This window comes from Pristis pectinata, chromosome 15 (genome assembly GCF_009764475.1).
Source record: "Pristis pectinata isolate sPriPec2 chromosome 15, sPriPec2.1.pri, whole genome shotgun sequence".
NCBI classification, from domain to species: Eukaryota; Metazoa; Chordata; class Chondrichthyes; order Rhinopristiformes; family Pristidae; genus Pristis; species Pristis pectinata.
Genome location: NC_067419.1, coordinates 41,295,062 through 41,316,933, shown reverse-complemented (window position 1 = coordinate 41,316,933; position 21,872 = coordinate 41,295,062). Strand labels below are relative to the sequence as shown.

General features: G+C 45.1%; 1 protein-coding gene across 5 annotated transcripts in view; it reads right to left on the bottom strand.

Annotated features, from left to right (window-relative positions):
• Positions 1-21,872, bottom strand: part of srgap1a (SLIT-ROBO Rho GTPase activating protein 1a) — a 230,373-nt gene that overhangs the window by 117,606 nt on the left and 90,895 nt on the right. For all 5 annotated transcript variants that reach the window (XM_052030040.1, XM_052030041.1, XM_052030042.1 and 2 more), the window contains exon 2: positions 14,632-14,827. In XM_052030040.1, the coding sequence (XP_051886000.1) occupies positions 14,632-14,827 (196 nt within the window). The remainder of the gene's footprint in view (positions 1-14,631; positions 14,828-21,872) is intronic.

The window sequence follows — 21,872 nt, the reverse complement described above, 5'->3', positions numbered from 1 at the left end:
TCCCCAATCTACTCCCCCTCACAGTCCCTCAGAAATCCTCATTCCTTTAGCCACCCCCACTCCTCCCCTCTCTCGGCAACCTTTTTTCCCCCACTGGGTCACCCCTTGTCCATTCTCCCTTTCCCAATCTCCCAACCCCACCACTCACCCTCCCAGCCTCTCTATCCTCAGCCAGCCCAACCCCACTCTCCCACTCAACCCCCATCCCCGCTCTCCCGAGCTAGCCCCCACCTCCCAACTCTCCAGCTGCTGGCCACTTGCCCTCTCCCAGACCCAGCCCACCCAGTCCCAGCCGAGACCTGCAGTCTGGTTCGGACCACCCAGCCCTCCAAGCTTTCCCTACAGAAAAGCCTGGCGTGAGATCCAGCTGCTCACCCAATGCCAGTAGGTATGTGCAAGTCGTGGCCTCCTCGTATGCTGCCAATGGGCGAGGGCACATGGGCCTGTCAGTGGAGTGAGGCAGCAGCCCTACAGACTGAATCTACTGCCTTCCTCTTGTGAGACCTACGAACCTCCAGAAAGATGCCTGACCCACTTTAGTAAACACAGGCCTTCCCTCATTAGTCCTCAGCACAACACGGCCTGGTCTGGAGGCTCCAATGCACAAGATCACAAGAGGCTGCAGAGGGTTGTAGACTCAGCTAGCTCCATCACGGGCACGACCCTCCCCACCATTCAGGACATCTCCAAGAGCCCGTGCCCCGAGAAAGCGGCATCCATCACTAAGGACCCTCACCATCCGGGACATGCCCTCTTCTCGTCACTACCATCGGAGAGGAGGTACAGGAGCCTGAAGACCCACATTCAACGTTTCAGGAACAGCTTCTTCCCCTCCACCATCAGATTTCTGAACAGACTATGAATCCATGCTGAACGGCCTTCGATGTCATATGGAAATTAACAGCTCAGAGCCATTACTTGACGCTTTAATTTACAGCGATTAAAGTAACAGGGCTGCAAGGCATTGATCGGTTGATTGACCTTTCAGAGTGGTCAAGGCCAATTTAACTGGCTTTAGTCATTAAAGGAAGCACCATAAATGGAAACCTCAAAGCTGGGCTTTCAAATTAAGACTGTAAAATGCCAGCAAGTAAGTGAGTGTGAAAGGTTAATTACCACTGTCCTTATAAAACTGGGTTTTCCAACATTCATTACCATCGTGAATAAATGCTGGAGAGTTTTTTGAAAGCCAGGCAAGTACCGGCTAAGATTAAATAGTGTCAGACCCTCCTACAAATCTGTCTCCTGTCAAAGATTTTGGTGCCCTGTTAATCTATCATGCTTCAGCTCAAATTTGTGAAGTGCCTAATGTCTTTCTATGCATATCTCACAAAGAATTCATGGCTTTGGCCCAGCTGGCTGGTATTGCTATTGGTTTATTATTGTCACTTGTACCGAGGTACAGTGAAAAACTTGTCTTGCATACCGATCGTACAGGTCAATTCATTACACAGTGCAGTTCTATTGAGTTAGTACAGAGTGCATTGAGGTAGTACAGGGTAAAAACAATAACAGAGTACAGAGTAAAGTGTCACAGCTACAGAGAAAGTACGGCAGTCTCCGCCCTCTCCTCGTCACCCAGCATAAAACTCGATGGGGGAGTGGGGGAGTAGGAGGTGGAGAGGGAGAGAGGGTCAGGGTGAAGGGGAGAGTGTTAGGTGAAGGGGAGAGTGTTAGGGAGGGGGATAGGCTTGGGGGAGGCGGAGAGGCTTAGAGGGAAGGGGAGACGGCTGGGGGGAAGGGAGAGGGTTAGGGTGAGGGTTAGGGGGCTGGGGAGTGATTGGGGGCGGGGGAGGTTGGGGGGATAGAGGGTTAGGGGAGGAGTGGAGGGGAGAGGGTTGGGAGCAGGGGAGAGGGGGAGGGTTGGGAGGATGGGGAGAAGGTTAGGAGGAGGGGTAGAGTTTGGGGAGGGGTGGGGAGGGTTGGGGGAATGGCTTAGGGGAGGGGTAGGGTCAAAGGAGAAGGAGGGGAGAGGGTTAGGAGCAGGGGAGGGGGAGGGTTGGGGGATGGGGAGTGAGTTGGGGAGATGGGGAGGTTAGGAAGAGGGGTAAGTTTGGGGAGGGGTGGGGGAGGGTTGGGGGAATGGCTTAGGGGAGGGGTAGGGTTAGGGGAGGGGTAGGGTTAGGGGAGGGGTAGGGTTAGAGGAGGGGTAGAGGGTTAGGGGAGGGATAGAGGGTTAGGAGAGGGGGTGGGGGTTAGTGGGGAGGGGGTTAGGAGGGGGGAGAGGAGACAGTTAGGGGGAGGAGAGAGGGAAGAGGAAGATGCTGATGTGGAACACACTCTGGCAAGGATCAGATCAGGTCAGTGGTCTGTTTCCGTGCTGCAGACTCAGTTGCAGTCACACAAAACTTTACCCCCAGCATTACACAACAGAGCACTGACTATCTCCAGAGATCACACGATTGCCACCATTTCTGGGTGGAACTGCACTGCTCCAGAAGTTTGACCAGACACGGTCACGTAGCGGTTAGCGTAACGCTATTACAGCGCCAGCAACCCGGGTTCAATTCCGGCCGCTGCCTGTTGGGAGTCTGTACATTCTCCCCGTGTCTGCGTGGGTTTCCTCCGGGTGCTCCGGTTTCCTCCCACATTCCAAAGACATACAGGTTAGGAAGTTGTGGGCATGCTATGTTGGCACCGGACACTTGCGGGCTGCCCCCAGAACACTCTACGCAAAAAGATGCATTTCACTGTGTGTTTCGATGTACATGTGACTAATACAGATATCTTATCTCTTATCATCTACGCATCCAACAAGGAACGTGAATTAAAAAATTCATGCTTTCTTACTTTCTTTCTCTTCCCACATAACTTCTGTAAGATCGAATTTTATTCCACGGATGGTGAATTGTGGATTCTGTAAGGGTGAATTTCCATAAGCCAAACAACTGTAACATGAGGGTCGCCTGCATTACACATCAGTTCTCCTGGGGCCACAAGTCAGCACCCAGCCTCAGCGCAAGGCAACAACACCCACCCCCTCATCTGTCCCTCGCCAGGCATCCCATTTCCCTCGTCCTCCCCTGTGGGCCCCAATCAAGATCTGCCAACACCTGGTTCTCTCTCTTCCATGCTCGTGTCTACTGGATTTTAACACAGAGACACAAGAGACCGCAGACGCTGGAATCTGAGGCAACGAGAACCTGCCGGACGAACTCAGCGGATCGACCAACATCTGCAGGGGGAAAGCAACTGTCGACGTTTCAGTAAAACAGTAATCCTGCATCAGGTCGACGATTCGAAATGTCAACAATTCCTTTCCCTCCACAGATGCTGCTCGACCCACTGAGTTCCTTAAACAGATTGTTTGAATCTGAACACTGGCAGTTAAGAGATCAGCCACATAGGACGATGGGGGCAGATACCTTGTACTTAGTTTGGACCCACTTTGGTGCAGCAAAATGTTAATGCGTGCAAGGCTGGATAATTCCTGAATTCTAATTGCTAATTATTTCCCGTTTATGGGCTCAAGTATTGAATACTTATCAAATATACTGAATTGTTGTCATTACAAGGTAAATCATAAAATCTCAAACGTGCATTGCTATTTTACAGATTGTTGCAAAGCCCTTTTGTTGAATACATTCACAGCATACCACGTTAGACATTAATTACTGTTATATGTCAAGTAATCAATGATGCAAAACTTCAGACAAGACAGCCGTGGTACTATCTTCTAACTTGCCTTTTAGCAGGTCAGACATCATAAATTCAGACATAAAACAGGCTCTTTAACTTAATCTGTAATTACAGGGCTACAGACACAAATATGAAACTGACAATGACTTGAGTGAGATGAGAGATCAAAAGAAGTCTGCTACCTCTGCACGTGGAGCCAATACACAGCAAAAATATGGATGTCCCTTAGGATTGTGAAAGTTATTCATGAATGCTTGAATGAGAGGAATATAAAGATTCCAAAACAAAATCACAGAAGATAAAATAGAGGTCAAGAAGGGTCTGTTTCTGTGCTGTATCTCTCTATGACTCTAAATTGGTAAATTGGTTTATTATTGTCACATGTACCGAGGTACAGTGAAAGACTTTGTTTTGCGTGCTATCCATACAGATCATTTCTTTACAGTTATACAAGGGAAAACAATAACTGAATGCAAAATGAAATAGTACAGTTACAGAGAAAGTGCAGTGCAGGCAGACAATAAGGCGCAAGACCATAACAAGGTAGATTGTGAGGTCAAGAGTCCATCTTATTGTATAGGGGACCGTTCAATAGTCTTATAACAGCGGGATAGAAGCTGCCCTTGAGCCTGGTGGTACGTGCTTTCAGGCTTTTGTATCTTCTGCCTGATGGGAGGGGGTAGAAGAGAGAATGTCCAGGGTGGGTGGGGTCTTTGATTACGTTGGCTGTTTTACCGACGCAGTGAGAAGTGTAGACTCTATGATTCTCTATGGTTCTAAATCACCCTTCCCACTGTCTATCTGTTCTCAAATGAAACTGTGACTCTCCTAACCCTCCAGACCAGCACCCATGCACCCAGAATTCAGCCCCTTTCTCCCACAACCAACTGCCTCCTTGCCACGTGTCCTGTACCACTTGCAGCCCAAAATTGGACCCCACACTCCTTCTGGGAGTTCCATATCCCTCCCACTGCTCTTGTTAACCTACTCTCATGGCCAGCTTTCCTCAGGATTCTGCATCAGAACTCCTTGCTGAAGACCCTCCACCCCTTCAATACAAAGGTGTCCATGAGGGATTCGGAAAACCCTCTCTACTGATCATACAATTGACCCTGCAACAAGAACTAAGATCCAGGAATCACAAAGGGGTATAGATTTATCAGCCTTCAATTACAGGACATTTTGTCTCATAGAGGTCCCCACACAGCAGCTTGCCGGGGCAGACATTGTGGGGGGATTTCCAATAAGAGGCTGATTTTCAGATGGAGGCGTGAAGGATTTTCTTCTCTCAGGAGATTCTAATCATTAAATTCTCTACTACAGAGAGCTGTGAAGCTGAATCGTTGCCTCAAGAAGGCAACATCCGTCATCAAAGATCCCCACCATCTCGGCCATGCCCCCTTCTCGCAGCTCCCATCGGGCAGGAGGTACAGAAGCCTGAAGTCCCACACCACCACGTTCAGGAACAGCTACTTCCCTTCAACCATTCGGTTCTTGAACCGACCTGCACAACCCTAATCACTACCTCAGTATAGCAACACTATGACCACTTTGCCCTAAAATGGACTTTGTTTTTTTTTGTTTTCATTGTGTTCCTTCTTGTAAAAATTGTTTATGTTCAATTTTTGTTTTTCTTGTGAATGCTGTTTATATGGTGACGTGCCTGTGATGCTGCTTCAAGTAAGTTTTTCGTTGCACCTGTGCACACATGTACTTGTGCATCTGACAATAAACTGCACTTTGTAAACTTGACTTGTATATTCAAGGCTGGCGTTGACTTTTGGCTTATGGGGAAGTCAAGGGTCATGGGGAACAGGCAGGAAAGTGGAGCCAAGGCCAAGATTAGATCAGCCATGATCCACTGAACGGAGGAGTAGGCTTGAGGGGCTTTGTGATTGACCTCTGCTTCTTATTTCCTTCTGACTTCACAAGGTGCTGAAGTGAACTGATAGACTGAATCAGTCTATCAGAATTGGCGAGTCTAAAATTGAGGGGGCTAGTCAAAAATTCACAGGAAAGTCTTTCAGAGAATAAAGTTGGGAAACAATTAGACTCACAGGGAGCAACAAGCAATCTGCTGGAGGAACTCAGTGGGTCAAGCAGCATCTGTGGGGGGGGGGGGGCACGAAGGAATTGGGTCAAAACCCTGCATCAGGTCCCACAGATGCTGCTCAACCCACTTGAATTCCTCCAGTAGATTGTGTGTTGCTCCAGATTCCAGTATCTGCAGTCTCTTGCTGTCCACACAGAGAGGTTGGTGGGAATTTGGATCTCTGATCTCTCAGTTTCTGTTTGGAGAACAGTTGATTAACTTTTTTTTTACTGAGATGGATGGATTTTTGGTAAAACAGATACAAAGGAATAGGAGGGAAAAGGGCCAGTTTACAGAATTAGACCCTGTGATCTCACTGTGCAGAAGAACAGACTTAAAGGATTACAATGCCAGTTTTTTGCTTCTGTGCTTCTAATTGGTTTACAGTGTGAATAATGGAACTCCATGTAAGTTCAATTTTTAAATATCAATGGGGAGCATGTTTCTGAGGCAGCAGAGGATGGCCAAGAGCAAACCAAATGCCCGAGGCAAAAATAACCCCTTACAATATCCACTAAAAATGTAAAAAGACCATCTCAAATCAAACTGGTCAGCAGGGAGTTCAACTGCATTAATGGACCACTTCTTCCGAGTTACGAGTATATAAAAAAAGATAGGGAATGTTTTTTTAAACTTCTGATCATGCTCCAAGTGTGGAACAAGGGAAATAGTTACAGGATTCTTGAATGAAGAGACATAGTTAAACGTTTAGGGGGATAGTCATTTAAAACTGCATCAGAATTTCTCGCGGTGGGTGGTGAATCTCTGGAATTCTCTACTTCAGAAGGTTGTGGGGGTTAGATCTTTGGGGGTACTTAAAGGGGGAGTAGATACATTTTTGAAAGTTAATGGAATTGGGGGGCTATGGGGAACTGGGATAGAAGGGGAGGTGAAGCCTGGAAAAGTGTGAAGTAACGCACTTTGGAAGATCGAATTTGAAGGCAGAATACAAGGTTAATGGCAGGACTCGTAGCAGTGTGGAGAAACTGAGGGGTCTTGGGGTCCATGTCCATGGATCCCTCAAGGTTGCCGCACAGGTCGATACGGTTGTTAAGAAGGTGTATGGTGTGTTGGCCTTCATTAGTCAGGGGATTGAGTTCAAGAGCTGCAAGGTAATGTTGCAGCTCTATAAAACTCTGGTTAGACCACACTTGGAGTATTGTGTTCAGTTCTGGCCGCCTCATTATAGGAAGGATGTGGAAGCTTTAGAGAGGGTGCAGAGGAGATTTACCAGGATGCTGCCTGGATTGGAAGCATGTCTGATGAAGACAGGTTGAGTGAGCTAGGGCTTTTCTCTTTGGAGAGAAGGAGAATGAGAGGTGACATAATAGAGGTGTACAAGATGATAAGAGGCATAGATCGAATGGACAGTCAGAGACTTTTTCCCAGGGTGAAAATGGCTAAAACGAAGGGACATAATTTTAAGGTGATTGCAGGAAGGTATAAGGGGGATGTCAGAGGTACGTGTTTTTTTTTACACAGAGAGTAGTGGGTGCATGGAACGCAATGCTGGCAGAGGTGGTGGAGGCAGATACATTAGGGACATTTAAGAGACTCTTAGATAGACACATGAATGATAGCGAAATGGAGAGCTGTCTGGGAGGGAAGGGTTAGATAGATCTTAGAGCAGGATAAAATGTCGGCACAGCATCGTGGGCTGAAGGGCCTGTACTGTGCTATAATGTTCTATGTTCAGATCAGCCATGATCATATTGAATGTCAGGCAAGCTTGAAAGACCAGGTGGCCTACTCCTGCTCCTATTTTCTTGTGTAATGTAGTGAGTTAGGAGTGAGCCCCTAGGGACGGGAGGGTAGTGGATGCTGAAGGAAAGTACCCGCCACCATCCAAACTATCCTGTCCCCACAGTCAATCGACCTTGCAGCACCGGGCAAGCCTGAGAATAGATGAGAAGGTTTGCAATGTAGGTCAGGACAAAATAAGTGGAACCTCTTGTATCTGCACACACACGTGGTGACCAACTAGAGATGGAACCTCCAGATATCAATCAACAAACTCAACTTTGACAATAAACTCAACTTTGACTAACTTTAGGAGATGATTTCCGTCTAATTTTCTGAACAATGAGCCAAATTGTGCTGGTTGTGGCCGACAGATCAAAAGGCAACCTCTATCGTTCAGCAGTTCACAAGTGGGCTTAAACAGACCTCCGTAAGCTGAGGGCAAGCTGAGTGTTAGATGCCATTGTACCTGCTGCTGTTTCAGTGGTGGATCCCAGATATGATTGGGTTCCCTGCTATTCCAATCAGCCAAACCTGGCATAGGATCACAGACCACATGACTTGGGAATCAGGAACAATCAGCCGAGTTAAATTATTAGACAAATTAGAGACTTGATATTGGTCAGTCCTTTCACGGTATCAGCCAATCAGGCTGCTCTTGTCCCGTTTTAGCACTCTCCCTGCATCTTTGGAGTAGCACTGACTTTCAACGACAACTATCTGCATTTACATAGACCTTTTAACTTGGCAGAATGTCTCATGGTGCTTCACAAGAACATTGGCCAACCAGGACTATTGCATTGGATCATAGGTGTGAATGTGATGCAATGCACAAGAAGCCTTGGCCTAAAGTGGCAGAAACCTCTGACTTTAACACAGCACTGTGCTCTTCTCTGGAACACGTGCAACATCAGTTCAGCAAACACTGAGCAGCATTTCACTTCATTGGACTAGTGTACATTTGCCCAATGCTACTCACTCGAAGCTCTATTCAATCATGTTTCCTTGTCTAAAGTAGTGCATTTCCCTTAAAATAGAATGAAGACTCCATTAATCTTTCAAAGAGCTCTTACTCAAAGCAGCTTTTCTACAGTAAATACCAGAATATTTCCTTCAAAAAAACTCCAAACTCTAAAAAAAAACTTTCAGGTGAAGGTAAAAATTTATTGCACCAATAATTTTAATATAAGAAAGGTTTAGTAGGAAGCACTTTCACTCTGATGGTTGTGTCACAGAGTTATACAGCACAGAAACAGGCCCTTCGGCCCAATTCGTCCATGCCGACCATGTTGCCCAGCCGACATAGTCCTATTTGCCTGTGTTTGACCCCTATCCCTCGAAACCTTTCCTATCACGTACCTGACTAAATGTGTTTTAAACGTTGAAATTGTACCACTTCCTCTGGCAGCTCGATTAATGTACCCACCACACTCTGTGAAAATTTGCCGTGGATCCCTTTCAAACCTTTCCTCTCTCACCTTCAAGCTATGCCTTCTGGTTTTAGACTCCCTCACCTGTGAACATTCACCATGTTTATGCCCCTCATGAATTTATAAACCTCGATAAGGTCACACACCTTATGAGATGGACTATGACCTCACGATCTACCTTGCTGTGACCTTGCACCTTATTGCACTGCACTTTCTCTGTAGCTGTGACACTTTATTCTGTACTGTTACAGCTTTTACCTGTACTACATCAATGCATTTTGTACTAACTCAATGTAGCTGCACTGTGTAATGAATTGACCTGTACGATCAGTTTGTAAGACAAGCTCTTCACTGTACCTCGGTACAAGTGACAATAATGAACCAATACCAATACCTCAGCTTCCCATGCTCCAGGGAAAGAAGTCCCAGCCTTTCCAGTCTCCCGTTACAGCTCAAGCCCTCCAGTCCTGATGACACCCCTGTGAACTTTTGCTGCACCCTTTCCAGCTTAACGATATCCTTCCTACACCCAGCCGACCAGAACTGCACACAGTATTCTACCTGTGGTCTCACCAACATCTGGTATAGCTGTACCATGATGTCCCAACTCTTATACTTAATGCTCTAGCTCAATGCCCAGTGTTCAAGACCCACACCAGGTCCCTGGTGTGTTACTGAGGGAGGGCTGCGCTGTTGGAGATGTTCGGAGATGTTGAACCAAAACCCCTGATGGGTTCACATGAAGGATCCAGCACACCCTTTCAATGAAGAACTGGTGACCCAGCCCAAGAAGTCCCTCAACCTACATCACTAAGGACAGATTACACTCCTCTTAGCGTACAAGCAGGTTGCTGCAATTGTTACTGAACTTCAAAAGGTTGCTGCAATTGTTACTGAACTTCAAACATGCTGAGAATCATTACTGTAAGGAGGTGGCCATTTGGCCCCTCCAGTCTGTGATGGCTCCTTGTAGAGCAACCCCACTGGTGCCACTACATTGTTCTTTCCCCATAGCAGATTAAGGTGCTGATTGCGTTTCCACCACCTCTACAGGCTGCAAGTTCCAGAGTCTAACCCCTCCAGATTCTAAACCCCTTCTAAGACCTCATCTTTGTGTCTTCAACCCAAAATTTTAACCCATGTCCCCAAGCCCTTGGAACTGTCCGTGAATGAGAACAGCTTCCCTCTACTTATTGATCCTACCTACACCAATCATGGGCTGTAAACACATTGAAGCCATTACAGAGTTCCTTTGCTCCAGTTTGGGTGCCTGTAAGCTTATGACACACGCGTCCTAATCTGCAAGGTATCTGTGAAAAACCATGAATGACGGTGGGTGCCACACTGATCCTTGTGATGACCAGCCAACTCCAATTGAGTACACTTGATAGGCATGGTCCACCGATGTACCCCCATCTGGAGTCTGGTACTAACTTGGTGATCTGGTGAGGTCACTTCAAGCTATTTATTCTATGTCTAGAATTAGAGGCAATATTACTATAAGGACAAGATTCAGAAAGGGGGCATTGGCAAGGTAAGGCTGGAGAAGATGTTTCTCCTTTTAGGGGAATTAGGTAAGTTGCTCTTCCTCTCTCTAGCAGTACTGCTCATTTCTGCTGTGAGCCACCCATCTCAGTTTTACACTCTCCATTAGTACGTTCTGCTATGAGCAACACATAACACAGACAAAGAAACATAATTGCCCTCTAACTGCCCCAGTTACCTGGTCTCGCCCTACCACAGGTATTCCCTGTCCATCTCTCCTGCCATTCTCTCTGCAACTTAAAACTACCTTTTTCAAATCTCTCTTTCCCAGTTCTGATAAAGGTTCTCTGACCCAAAATGTTAACTCTACTTCTCTCTCCATAGATGCTGTCTGACCAGCTGAGTATTTTTAGCATCTTCTGTTTTTATTTCAGGTTTTCAGCTTCTGCAGTTTTTTTTGATTTACAACTGGGGCATAGGTTCAGTCATTTAAGATGGAGATGCGGAGGAATTTCTTGGCTCTGAGGGTTGTGGGTCTTTGGAAATCTCTACCCACAGAGATTGTAGTGGAAGAGTCAATGAACAAACTTCTGGCCAAACAACGAACAATCTGCTGGAGGAACTCAGCGGGTCGAGCAGCATCTGTGGAGGAAAGGAATTGTCAACGTTGAAACCCTGCAACCGGATAGAAAGTGGAGAGGGGAGGGAAATAAGCAGGAACACAAATCTCCCTCCAGCAGCGGTCTCCAACCTTCACACTCCGCTCTCCCCATCTTCCTCCATCTACCTCTCATTTCTCTCTCTCTCTCTCGCTGCCTCCATCCATCATTCACCTGCCACTATCTCCGAACTCCACCCCTGCTCCCCTCCCTGTCCTGGTGCAACCTGCCTGTCATCAAGAAACTTAACGTTTCAGGAACAGCTTCTTCCCCTCCACCACCAGATTTCTGCATGGTCCCTGAACCCATGAACACTACCTCGTTGTTCCTCTTTTACTCTGTTTATTTATTTTTGTAACTTATAGTAATACTTATGTCTTTATGTCTTGCACCGTTACAACACAACAAACTTCACGACATATGTCAGTGATAATAAACCTGATTCTGATCTTACACCCCTCCTCAGTCCACCGATCACCTCGTGCTCTTGTCACATCACTCTCCCTCTCCACTTTACACTGGCCATCTCCCCTCTCCACTCTCAGTCTTGATGCAGGGTTTCAACCCGAAACATCGGCAGTTCCCTTCCTCCTACAGACATTGCTCGACCTGCTGAGTTCCTCCAGCAGATTGTTTGTTGCTCCAGATTCCAGCACCTGCAGTCTCTGGTGTCTCCAAATTTATGTCCAAGATGGACAGGTAGAAGGAGTCTAGAGCAATAGGGATCAGGCAAGAACATGGGGCTGATTGAATAAGCCATGATCTTTTTGAAAAGTGGAGCAAGCTCGACGGGTTTAAAATTCAAAGCCTCTTTATACCTAACATCCTAAAATATCTCACTGAATTCCAGGAGAATAACCGACACTCTATCACCCTCAATGCTCAAGATCGGAGGCTTCAAAGTTAAAATTTAATAGGATTTGTCAGAGTCAAACTCTCAGCAACGTGCTGGCTCTTATCCAAGAAAGGTGCAATGTTTAAATCCTTTGGAATCAGTAAATTCCACAATCCCCAAGTCAAGATGAAACCGATGAGGTTCAACTGTAAAAGAAATGTTTGCAAAACACAATATCCACTGTGCTTTGGAGACTAATTCCCTTTTTTTTCTATCTTGAAAATCAAAAAAAAACAAAATCTGAAGTAAAAACAGAAAACGCTGGAAACACTCAGCAGGTCAGTTGAAAGAGCTGATGTTTCAGATCAAAGCGATGAACACTGACGATGAAACATGAACTCTGTTTCTCCTCCCACAGATGCTGCCTGACCTGTTGAGCATTTCTGCCATTTTCCATTGTGTTAGAGAGGGAGCAGATTTAAATATCTAATTTGGTCAGCGGTCAGACAGGAGGGACTCCACTTACCCAGAGGAACCAGAGAAGAGGGATCATTCTCCTCACAGAAGAGATGGCTGACAGGAACTTGAGAAATGTTGTAAATTGAGAAGAGTTTTGGCAGAGTGTACAAAGAGAAACCAGCAGAATGTAACCAGAGGACACAGAGTGAAGGCAATCGGCAAAAAATATCTGAGGGGAGGCAAATTAGATAGAAAGGGATATGGGTCAAATGCGGGCAAATGGGACTAGCTTGGAAGGGGCATCTTGGTCGGCATGGACCAGTTGGGCCAAAGGGCCTGTTTCCGTGCCGTATGACTCTATGACTCTAATATTTTTAATATGCGGAACGCACTGGCTAGGAGTCTGGAGCAGGCAGATTTTAAAAAAATGTCCCAAAGGGAAGCTGACATTTACTTGGAAAGAAAGAAATCTAGCAGAAAAATGGAGAAAGAGTGGGGTGTATAAATAATCGAGTCAGTTTTCAGATACAATCTTTCCCTGGGTTATGAACGTCTGACTTATGGACACCCCTACATATGAGCTAGCTCCTATATTATTAAAGTTAGAAGTCTGACATACATGCATACACTTGTTTCTACAAGCGACAGAACTAGTTTACTCACTTTCAGCAATCATTTTACTAAATCAGTCTTTTGTGTTTTTGATGCCATTCTTTACACACTGTGGAGGTGTGGTTACCATATCGAGTGATCTTTGTGTATTTTCCAACTTATGGGCTGAATAGACTTAAGGACGTCTGTAAAAGCAGAAGCTGTACCTTTAACCGAGCCCTCATCTGCTAGGTCAAGCAGATGACACATCACACTGCATGGCTTCAGAAGGAGCGAAATGGTTAGGACATAGAACAGTACAGCACAGGAACAGGCCCTTCAGCCCACAACATCTGCACTGAACACAATGCTGAATTAAGATAAAGTAAGGTAACTTTATTAGTCACATGTACATCAAAACACACAGTAAAATGCATCTTTTGCATAGAGTGTTCTGGGGGCAGCCCGCAAGTGTCGCCACGCTTCCGGCACCAGCATAGCATGCCCACAACTTCCTAACTGAATTTCATCTGCCTGTACATGATCCACATCCCTCCTCCTGCCCTCTTCCGTTCCAGTCCTGATGAAAGGTCTCGACCTGAAACGTCGACTGTTCATTTCCCTCCATTGATGCTGCCTGACCTGCTGAGTTCCTCCAGCATTTTGTGTGTGTTACTCCATGTCCTTCCATTCCCTCCACATTCATGCGTCAATCCAACAGCCTCTTAAATGCCTTTATCTACTTCCACCACTACCCCTGGCAGCCTGTTCCAGCATCCACCACTCTGTGTGTAAAAAAAACTTGCCCCACACATCTCCTTTAAACTTTTCCCCTCTCACTTTAAATGCACGTCCTCTAGTCCTTGACATTTCTACGCTGGGGAAAATATTCTGACTGTTTACTGCATCTATGCCTCTCATAATCTTAGACACTTCTATCAGGTCTCCCCTCAGCCTCCGACACGCCTGAGAAAACAATCCAAGTTTGTCCAACCTCTCCTCATGGCACACGCCCTCTAATCCAGGCAGCATCCTGGTGAACCTCTTTCTGCATCTTCTCCAAAGCCTCCACATCCTTCCTATAATGGGGCGACCAGAACTGCACACAATACTCCAAGTGTGGTTATCAATATTTAACTCACACAGATTACTCAGTTGAAGTCACATCCGTGTGAGCTTGCTGTGCACTAATTGGCCATCACATTTTGCACGTTACACCAGTGACCACATTTCATGGCTGTAATGATAAGGTCTTCAAAGGTGCTGTACAACGAAAGTCTTTCTGTCTTTCCAGCTACTTCAGGGATGGAACAATCACGATAGGCTGTTCAACTGCCACGATAAATGTTTCTCTGGCAAATCTCACACACACATAAAGTTCATATTGGCCACTACATACTCATCGCTACTGGACAATTTACAAATTAGCATATAAATTAGTACAACAGATTTGTGCATCAGTAACTGTCTGGGCTGGTTCCCCTTTTGATAGGGCACATGTTGCTGCATTGAATCATTACATAAAGTTCCTCTGTTATTTACTGGAGTGAAATAGCTTCTCAGGAAGACCACAAACTGAATCCATCACTGTTTCTTTATTAAATTCCTGGAGTTTAAGAACCCTGACTCACCGGCCAGTAATCTATCCACGCGAAAGAAAAACACAGATCAAGTGGTGCGCACACAAGGGGAGTCCCTTACTTGTACTGCTGATGGTCCTTTGTGCTGCGAGTTTTCGCCATGAATCGTTCAGCCAGCTTCTCCAGATTTCGGGAATACTCCATTTCAATTTCCGACTTCTTGCGGAAGAAATCCTGGAGGTCCTGAAGGAGTTGAACCCTCATCTCCGTCTGTTGCTCCAAACATTTCAGCTGCTCGACTAACTGAGCCCGGATCTCTGGAAGAAGACAAATCAGGCAACCAATTACCCACCACTTTCAATTCCTGGACAGATAATAACACCTTGACCAGGTCTGCTTTGAAAGAGGTGCCAGGTATTACGTACAGTCATTGCAGTGCTTTAGCAATTTAGGTTTTAAAGCTGCAAACTTTAAGGTTGCTGGAATGTAAACTTTTGCACTTTTTGTATTCTGTGGGTATGCACCAGGCAAAGTGACAAGTGAATAATTATTTGCACTGAGCATATTTCAAGCCACTGATTCATTCCTTTTGGACAAGTAATAGTGGTGCAAAGTTACTGCAAAATTGAATCTCTCAAAATTGCTGTGATTAACAATCACGGTCAGTAGTGAAAAATGCACATAATGAATATATTGTTCCCCCCAATTCACCACTGGTAAACAACTGCACATAAGTGGTTATTATTCACTCTGCAGGTACATTATAGCACATTATTAAACATTAATTGGTTTGGCACAGGTGGTTAAAGAATCACACACTATAAGGCACTGATACCTTTAATCTTTCCTGTACAGTGTTTTATCCGTCTCATTATCCCTGATGCCAAGATAATGTTAATGGTTCTGATGGCAGTGAGTCCTCTTCAGCTCGGTGAACGGAAAGGAGAGAGACTACATTAACGTGTACAGGAAATTTACACAGCGAAGGGTGTTGTTTGGAGCCCTTCACGCAACAAGTTGCTGCACAAGAGAAAAAGTTATTTGAATTCTCCAGCCGTCAGTGCATTTGGTCCAACTAATGTCCCTCAGATAATCTCGATGTAAACGCAGTCCATACTCCTAAATTTTAGCCATTGTTCAAACTGAGAACTGCCAGGCAAAAATAGCATAGGACGAGAGGAACTGGTCTTGTCTCCAAAGCAAGCAATGGCCTTAAAAACAGTGGAAATCTGCTGATGCAGCAGCTGAATTGTAATAGAGACGCTGGAAAAATAATAGAGAACAGGAGGCCAACGACACTCTGATAATTCATGCTGGGCCATTATTTCAAATGTAATTTTATTGGAAGGGTAGTCTTGCAAACAATTCACTTCTGCTCCAATTAAGATATGATTCAACACGTTATTCCCGTTATAACACAATGCAGCTCTAACACAGAACCTTTACTGGGCGAAGTTACATAATGAGGACTTTTGTATTTTCAACACATGGTAATGTTTCCTGCCTACGATTCACAATGTTCCAATGGACTAAATGTCATCTGAGGAGCAACAACAAGCAGGATCCCATTAATAATTTACAATCTCTTCAATTTTCAATTATCCACAATAAAAAGTTCAGCAGTAGATCAGTAAGCAGCCTTCTAGCTTCATTGTCTCAAGGCCATGGGTTAAGCTCCCCCTTCCAAAGGCCTCTACTCAGGCACCACAGGAGTGGTACGCTTTAAGGTGGGCCGGACCCCTGGGCCACGTTGCCCTTCTCAGGTGGTTGCTCAGAATTCCATGGCACTATTCTGAAAAGTTGGAGAGTTGCCTGATGTCCCAGCCAATATTTATCCCACAATCAACGTCACCATATCTATTAAAGACTATCTGGTCTTTATTGCAACACTCTATGTGGGATCTTGCTGTGTATTTTAAAAACTCAAGTTTATTGTCATCTGCACAGGTACATGTGTGCACAGGTGCAATGAAAAACTTGCAGCAGCATCACAGGCACAGAGCGTCAGATAAGCAGCATTTCCAAGAAAAATATTAATTACGCATAAATTATACGTTATTTTTTAACAAGAAAGGACACAATTAAAAACAAAAAAAGTCCATTTTAGTGTAAAGTGAGCAAAGTGGTCATAGTGTTGCTATACTGAGGTAGTGACTAGCGTTCTGCCGGTTGGTTCCAGAACCAAATGGTTGAAGGGAAGTAGCTGTTCTTGAACCTGGTGGTGTGGGACTTCAGGCTTCTGTACCTCCTGCCCCATGGTAGCTGCGAGAAGGTGTCATGGCCCGGATGGTGGGAATCTTTGATAACAGATGTTGCCTTCTTGAGGCAGCACCTCATGTAGATAATACCGATGGTGGGAAGGGATGTGCCTGTGATGTATCTGGCTGAATCCACTACTCTCTGCAGCTTCTTGCATTCCTGTGCATTGGAATTGCCGCACCAGACCAAGATACAACCAGTCAGGATACTTTCAACAGCACATCTGTACAAGTTTGTGAGTGTTCGATGACAAGCCGAACCTCTTTTCATAAACTGATAGTCATGTTTCTTATGATGCAACAGTAATTACATTCAAAAGTACCTCAGTGGTTGTAAGGCTCTCTACATTAAAGCCATGTTATAAAATACTCTTTATAGCTCCAGATTTTTTCCGCATCTTTCAATCCCCGTCTAACAACAGATCAACAGATAAATTAGAAATGTCTTGACATTTCAAATGAGTGGAATGGAAGCTCACAAATGAACCGCATTTTTGTGAGGAACTTCCAGGCACAAAGTGCTGGGTGGAAGTTTAAAGCACAATCAGAGCCATTGTATTCACATCGGCAGAGCCGTTTAGATAAACGTCTGGACTTTCCGCTGACACCGGGAATACTTGACAAAAAGGCTGCGGAATCGAATGCGTTTGCATTTAGTGAAGCGCCCGGTGAGGTACAGCAGAGGGCAAAAGCCGTGCGGGTTGGCTGAACACATATGGCATCACCGTTCAGCGAATCAACTACATGGTTGTACAAGAGCTGCTGACCACAGGATCTGGAACAATGGGTGAGAGACGATAATAGCAGCCGGTTTGATCACTAATGCTTCACGGCCATCAGCTCAAACCACTTTCCCGTTGAAAATGGAACGGGGAGAACACAGGCGAGAACTGCTTGCCTTCTGACAATTAAATATTTGGATGTAAAAAAAAGCAATCTTTTCTCCCAGAAATTGCAAAATGATTAACTCTTTATAAAAAGACACAAGAGTCACAAAAAGGTCCTGAACATCATCTTGCTTAATCATCTCAAAATTTCCAACTTCTTAATGAACTAGAATTTAGTGGGGAAGTCAGTGAATCACCCAATAGCAGCTAAAGTGCTTCCACACTATGTTGGAATGGCCAAACACTCTCCTATTGTAGGCACACTATGTTGGAATGGCCAAACACTCTCCTATTGTAGGCACACTATGTTGGAATGGCCAAACACTCTCCTATTGTAGGCACACTATGTTGGAATGGCCAAACACTCTCCTATTGTAGGCACACTATGTTGGAATGGCCAAACACTCTCCTATTGTGGGCACTGGGAATTAGTGCCAGAAAAAGATTTCAGGATGGGAAATCGACAATTCATTCTCCTGCATAACAATGTGGATCCTGTGGTTTGTCAATTAAGTCATAATATGATGAAGCCAAATACAAACAGAAGGTTACCTGAATCTGGAAAGTTAAACTACATCTGGTAGGAGCAACAAACAAGAAGCTGGAAGAACTCAGCGGGTCAGGCAGCACCTGTGGAAGGAAATGGACAGTCGACGTTTTGGGTCGAGACTCTTCATCTGGACTGGTTGGAGTAGCCTCTGTGTCCATACAAAGTGAATTTGTATAATACACTTTGCTTATCTGTCTCTCCCCACCCTGCCTCAGGATGACATTTTTCTATAAGGACAACATGGGCATGGTCTATTTCACATTCCAGAAGAAAGGATAACTGGAATCCAGGCAATATGCTAACCATCTGGAAACTGGGTAGATATCAAGTCTTCAGAACATTGACTGCACTTTGAAATGTACTTCATGTTTTGTATTCATTTCCCTTCACTGTCACTGGCAAGGCCCACGTTTAATCACCATCCCAAACAGCCCTCGAGAAGATAGCAGTGAGTTACCTCCTTGGACCACTCGAGCTCACATGTTCTGAAGATGCTCCAATATGTTCAGTAGGGTGTTCCAACTGGCAGTCAGCAGACAGCAAAACAATTCCAATTCAAGATGATGTGTGACTTATGTAAGCAGTGATCCATACTGCCTCCTCAGCCAGCTCTGCTATTCAAAAAATCTATTGCTCATTAATCTTGACTTTCATCTTACAATGCCCCAAATCCTCAATCACTGTGACTGGTATTGGTATTGGCTTATTATTGTCACTTGTACCAAGGTACAGTGAAAAACTTGTCTTACATACCATTCGTACGGATCAATTCATTACACAGTGCAGATACATTGAGTTAATGCAGAGTGCATTGAGGTAGTACAGGTAAAAAAAACACTAACAGAGTACAGAGTAAAGTGTCACAGCTACAGGGAAGTGCATTGCAGGTAAACAATAAGGTGCAAGGTCACAACAAGGTAGATTGTGAGGTCAAGAGTCCATCTCAAAGTATAAGGGAACTGTTCAATAGTCTTATCACAGTGGGATAGAAGCTGTCCTTGAGCCTGGTGGTATGTGCCCTCAGGCTCCTGTATCTTCTACCTGATGGAAGAGGAGAGAAGAGAGAATGTCCCGGTTGGGTGGGGTCTTTGATTCTGCTGGCTGCTTCACTAAGACAACAAGAGGTAAAGACAGAGTCCATGGAGGGGAGGCTGGCTTCCATGATACGTTAGGCTGTGTCCACAACTCTCTGCAGTTTCTTGCGGTCCTGGGCAGAGCAGTTGCCGTACCAAGCCGTGATGCATCCAGATAGGATGCTTTCTATGGTGCATCAATAAAAGTTGGTGAGTGTCAAAGGGGACATGCCAAATTTATTTAGCCTCCTAAGGAAGTAGAGGCACTGGTGAGCTTTCTTGGCTGTGGCGTCTACATGGTTGAACCAGGACAGGCTACTGGTGATCTTCACTCCCAGGAACTTGAAGCTCTCAACCCTCTCAACCTCAGCACCGTTGATGTACACAGGTGCATGTACATCTCCCCCTTTCCTGAAGTCAATGACCAGCTCTTTTGTTTTGCTGACATTGAGGGAAAGGTTGTTGTCATGACACCATGTCACTAAGCTCTCTATCTCCTTCCTGTACTCTGACTCATCGTTATTTGAGATACGGTCTACTACGGTGGTATCATCTACAAACTTGCAGATGGAGTTAGAGCAGAATCTGGCCATACAGTCATGAGTGTATAGGGAGTAGAGCAGAGGGCTGAGGACGCAGCCTTGTGGGGCACCAGTGTTGAGAATAATCATGCTGGAGGTATTGCTGCCTATCCTCACTGATTGCGGTCTGTTGGTCAGAAAGTCAAGGGTCCAGTTACAGAGGGAGGTGTTGCATCCTAGGTCTTGAAGCTTGGTGCACAACTAAGTCAATCTCAGTCTTCTACATATCCATTGACTAAACCTCCACAGGCCTGTAGGGTAGTAAATTCCAAAGATTAACAACCCTCAGATAAGAAATTCCTCCAGGTTGATCCCTTATCCTGTCCCCTTGTTCTACGCTCCCCCAACAGTGTGAATATCCTCACAACATCCACCTTGTCAAGCCCCTTCAGGACACTGTAAATCTCAAAGAGATCATCTCTCATTCATCTGAGCTCCTGAGCCCATTCTGCTCAGCTTTCTTCAAAGACAGCCCCATCGTCTTGGGAACCAACTGAACAAACCTTGACGCTGTAGACGGTGGCATTTCCACATGCCTGCTGCTCTTGTCCTCATGGGTGTTAGAAGTTGTCGAGTTGGGAAGTGCCGTTCGAAGGAAACTTAGGGAATTGCTGCATTTTCTAGATTGCATGTACGCACTATGGGATGCCTTGGAGCTGTGAAAGGCATTTTAAAATGGTTTCCTTGGTTGTCATTTCCTTGGATAGCCTTGCCCAGATCATTACCATAACTGCAGTCCCCAGTTCTGGGTTAGGGTTTGGGAGTTTTAGAAACAGTGGTGCAGATACACACCCCAAGTGAGCCTTCCTATCTGAGAAACGATCGCCAAAGGTTTAGAGGCTAGATTGCCATCAGTTTCAGTCATGTTTTTACGTCAACCTTACTGTTTAAAGTTACTATACCAGCATTTCTAATTGAACTCTGGTTAGGTCAGCTATTATAATGCAAGTTATGGGCCCTGATCACCCAGTGGTATCATGAAAGGGTTTTCTATATATTTCACCTTCATTGTTTAAAAGCAACATGCATCAACTGGCTGGGAAATGCTGAAGACAGTTTACTGGTACAAGAAAATATTAATGATCCATTATACCAGAATATCATAATGTTGCCATAATATAAGTATTGCAAAAGATTGTACAGAGAGGTTAAATGGTGTGTATAAAAATTACACATAAAATTAAATTTCTTGATATAAAATTAGACACAATTACTTAAATATACAATTAAATCTTTCTCATATATATTTTCAACACATACATACTACAAGAACATCAGATTATAGGAGCAGAATTAGGCCATTCAGCCCATTGAGTCTGCTCCAACATTCAATCATGGTTGATTTTATTTTCGCAACTCCATTCTCCCATAAGCCTTAACCTCCCCCCACCTCCTCTTACCAATCAAGAACTTCTCAATCTCTGCCTTAAATACACCCAGTGACTTGGCCTCTACTGCCCTCTGTGGCAACGAATTCCACAGATTCACCACCCTCTGGCTGAAGGAATTCCTCCTCATCTCAGTTCTAAAGGGATGTCCCTTTATTCTGAGGCTGTGCCCTCGGATCCTAGGCTCTCCCACTGATGGAAACATCGTCTCCACGTCCACTCTATCCAGGCCTTTCAGCATCTGGTAGGTTTCAATGAGATTCCACCCTCATCCTTCTGAACTCCATTGAGTACAGGCCCAAAGACATCAAACGCTCCTCACAGGTTAAGCCTTTCATTCCTGGGATCATTCTTGTGAGCCTCCTCTGGACCATCTCCACATCCTTCCTTAGACACGAGGCCCAAAATAGCTCACAATTTTTCAAATGTGGTTTGACCAATGCCTTCATACAGGTAGAACGAGCTGTACAGTCAGAGAAACTCAAAAATGTAACCAAGGGATCTAGTGCCACCTGTGGCTGGAAGGCACAACACCAGAGTAACATGTTTACATGGGCACCTGCCATTATAAAGGTAGACGTGGAAACTTCGAGAGAAAGTGGGTACAAATTTGTGAGGAGAGTTT